Source organism: Limulus polyphemus, unplaced genomic scaffold, assembly GCF_000517525.1.
Source record: "Limulus polyphemus unplaced genomic scaffold, Limulus_polyphemus-2.1.2 Scaffold12564, whole genome shotgun sequence".
Classification (NCBI taxonomy): Eukaryota; Metazoa; Arthropoda; class Merostomata; order Xiphosura; family Limulidae; genus Limulus; species Limulus polyphemus.
In genome coordinates this window covers 10,128-12,578 of record NW_013678174.1, presented here as the reverse complement: position 1 = coordinate 12,578, position 2,451 = coordinate 10,128, and the positions used below count along the sequence as shown (strand labels likewise).

The 2,451-nt window shown below is 34.9% G+C and overlaps 1 protein-coding gene across 1 annotated transcript in view; it reads right to left on the bottom strand.

Annotated features, from left to right (window-relative positions):
* Nucleotides 1-418: 418 nt before the first annotated feature.
* LOC111083979 (MAM and LDL-receptor class A domain-containing protein 1-like) overlaps nt 419-2,451 on the bottom strand; it is a gene marked incomplete at its 5' end in the record, with an annotated part of 11,600 nt that continues 9,567 nt past the window's right edge. The window contains 3 exons of the mRNA XM_022380739.1: nt 419-486; nt 1,235-1,319; nt 1,989-2,173. Of these exons, the coding sequence (XP_022236447.1) occupies nt 419-486; nt 1,235-1,319; nt 1,989-2,173 (338 nt within the window). The remainder of the gene's footprint in view (nt 487-1,234; nt 1,320-1,988; nt 2,174-2,451) is intronic.

The following is a 2,451-nucleotide window of genomic DNA, read 5'->3' as shown; positions in this document are numbered from 1 at the left end:
AGGACATTTTAAACAACTATCTGTTTGAATAAACAAAGTAAGCTAGGACACAGGAGAGGAAATTTTAAACAACTATCTGTGTGAATAAACAATTAAACTAGGACACAGGAGAGGACATTTTAAACAACTATCTGTTTGAATAAACAAAGTAAGCTAGGACACAGGAGAGGACATTTTAAACAACTATCTGTGTGAATAAACAATTAAACTAGGACACAGGAGATGACATTTTAAACAATTATCTGTGTGAATAAACAATTAAACTAGGACACAGGAGAGAAGATATTAAACAATTATCTGTGTGAATAAACAAAGTAAGCTAGGCTATTGGAGAGAACATTTTAAACAACTATCTGTGTGAATAAACAATTAAACTAGGACACAGGAGAGAACATCCTAAACAACTATCTGTGTGAAGTTAGCTAGGACACAGGAGAGAACATTTTAAACAGTTACCTGAAGTCGGCGACGCTGTCTGGGGAAAAACTAAAAGAAAGTAGACCCAACACAACTTTATTAGATGAAAAATATAACAATTAAAAAACTAACTATGAAACTAAGACAACTTTAAATAAGATGAAATATGTAAGAATTTGAAAACTAACTATCAATAACTAGCTCAAAGTTATTAGATTAACGATATAAAAAAACGTAAACTACAAAAAAAGAGCACAGTTTTATTAGATTAAATATATAATAAATGAAACAAATCCAACCCAATTCATTGTATTAAAGTTGGTTTCTTTTTAATTTTACGCAAAGCTACACGAGAGCTATCTGCGCTGGCCATTCCTACTTTATCAATTAAAGACTAGAAGGAACGCAGCAATAATCATCACCCACCGTCAGCTCTTGGGCTTCTCTTTTACCAACATCACATTATAGCACCCCCACAGCTGAAAGGGCGAACATGTTTGGTGGAACGGTAAATCGAACCCTTGAGCCACAGAGGGTGAGTCCAGCGCCCTATCTACGTGGCCTTGCCAGACCATTGTAGTAACAATATAATAATGCTTGTAAAATGATATCGTTAAGTTTCACTTTTCTAAGATAGTGTCGTGCACTAGATGGTAAGGTTTCAGTCTTTCTAGAGTTTTCTAAGCTTTTTAAGTAAGAGGTCGAGTTTTTCACTGTTTTACCTTTATCTGGATTGTGACGTCATAGTACAGAATATTCTAGAACAATCATTTGAGCTGTAACAGTACAGAAGATTCTAGAACAATTGGTTACTTACTTGGGCAGGTTCCCGGTCTGAAAGCAATGTTGTCAATAGCGATATCACCGAGGTAGTTTTTACCAACTGTTGCTTCAAATATCAACTGAAAAAAAAAAAAACGAAGTGGGAACTATTTTCGATCATAGCTTTTTTATAATCTGTCATAATTTTACTGATAAATGGTGTTCTGCTTTTCTTTCACAAATACTAGTCCAGTTTTCAGTTCATGATAGTTGTTTATTGAAGGCACTATTATATCCGATGTTTATTTTAAATAAATCATTATACATCTTCAACCATACAACAAAAAATCATCAAATTTAACTAGAACTTATCATCTACGAACGTGTGTGAAAATAACTTTATAAAGTGTAGCTCAACCGATAACATAATATCATTTGTGTAAAACCAACATTTTGTTACGTCTCTGGTCGTTAGTTAAAATGACGTGTTACTAGCGTCACGTGACCCCCGCTGTCGTAACAATTTCATTCTACATAAAAATCTATTTTGAGACCAAGGTACGATGAGATGAGGCAAAGATTGAATTCAGCTCTACTGTTTTAAATAAATGTGTTTGTAAAGGGAATGTCCGATTGATTATGTAAGTTACTCTACTATAGACGTAGCGTAAATCTCCCTGTATATCTGTAGCATCAGTTATCTCCGTTCACAGAGTGAACCAAATGTTTTCAAGGGTAGAGTGTAAGAAAGAGCCAAATGAAACATTCAAAACTAACTAGAATTATTCACTCAAACTGGAAAGCTTTACCTGAAATGGTTTCGGGGAGGAAACCGGAACCCTGGCTTCATACCATCTGTTCCCTGAAGGCCCACTGATCTCCCAGATAGTGCTGATTTCATTAGTCCCTTGACTTCGCTTCAGGATTCTCAATGTTCCGATCCCATTCCCAAACATGTGTGTAGCAAACGTCATACAGATGGGGTTGTTATCGCCTGACAACAGGAGAAGATTAATGAATCAAAGTGAATTTATGAGTATACCTATTGGCGTTTATCAGTGTACACCAGGTTAAAAAGGAAAGTATAAACCTAACACTTGAAGTTTATCAGTGTACACCAGGTTAAAAAGGAAAGTAAAATCTAACACTTGACGTTTATCAGTGTACACCAGGTTAAAAAGGAAAGTATAATCTAACACTTGAAGTTTATCAGTGTACACCAGGTTAAAAAGGAAAGTATAATCTAACACTTGATGTTTATCAGTGTACACC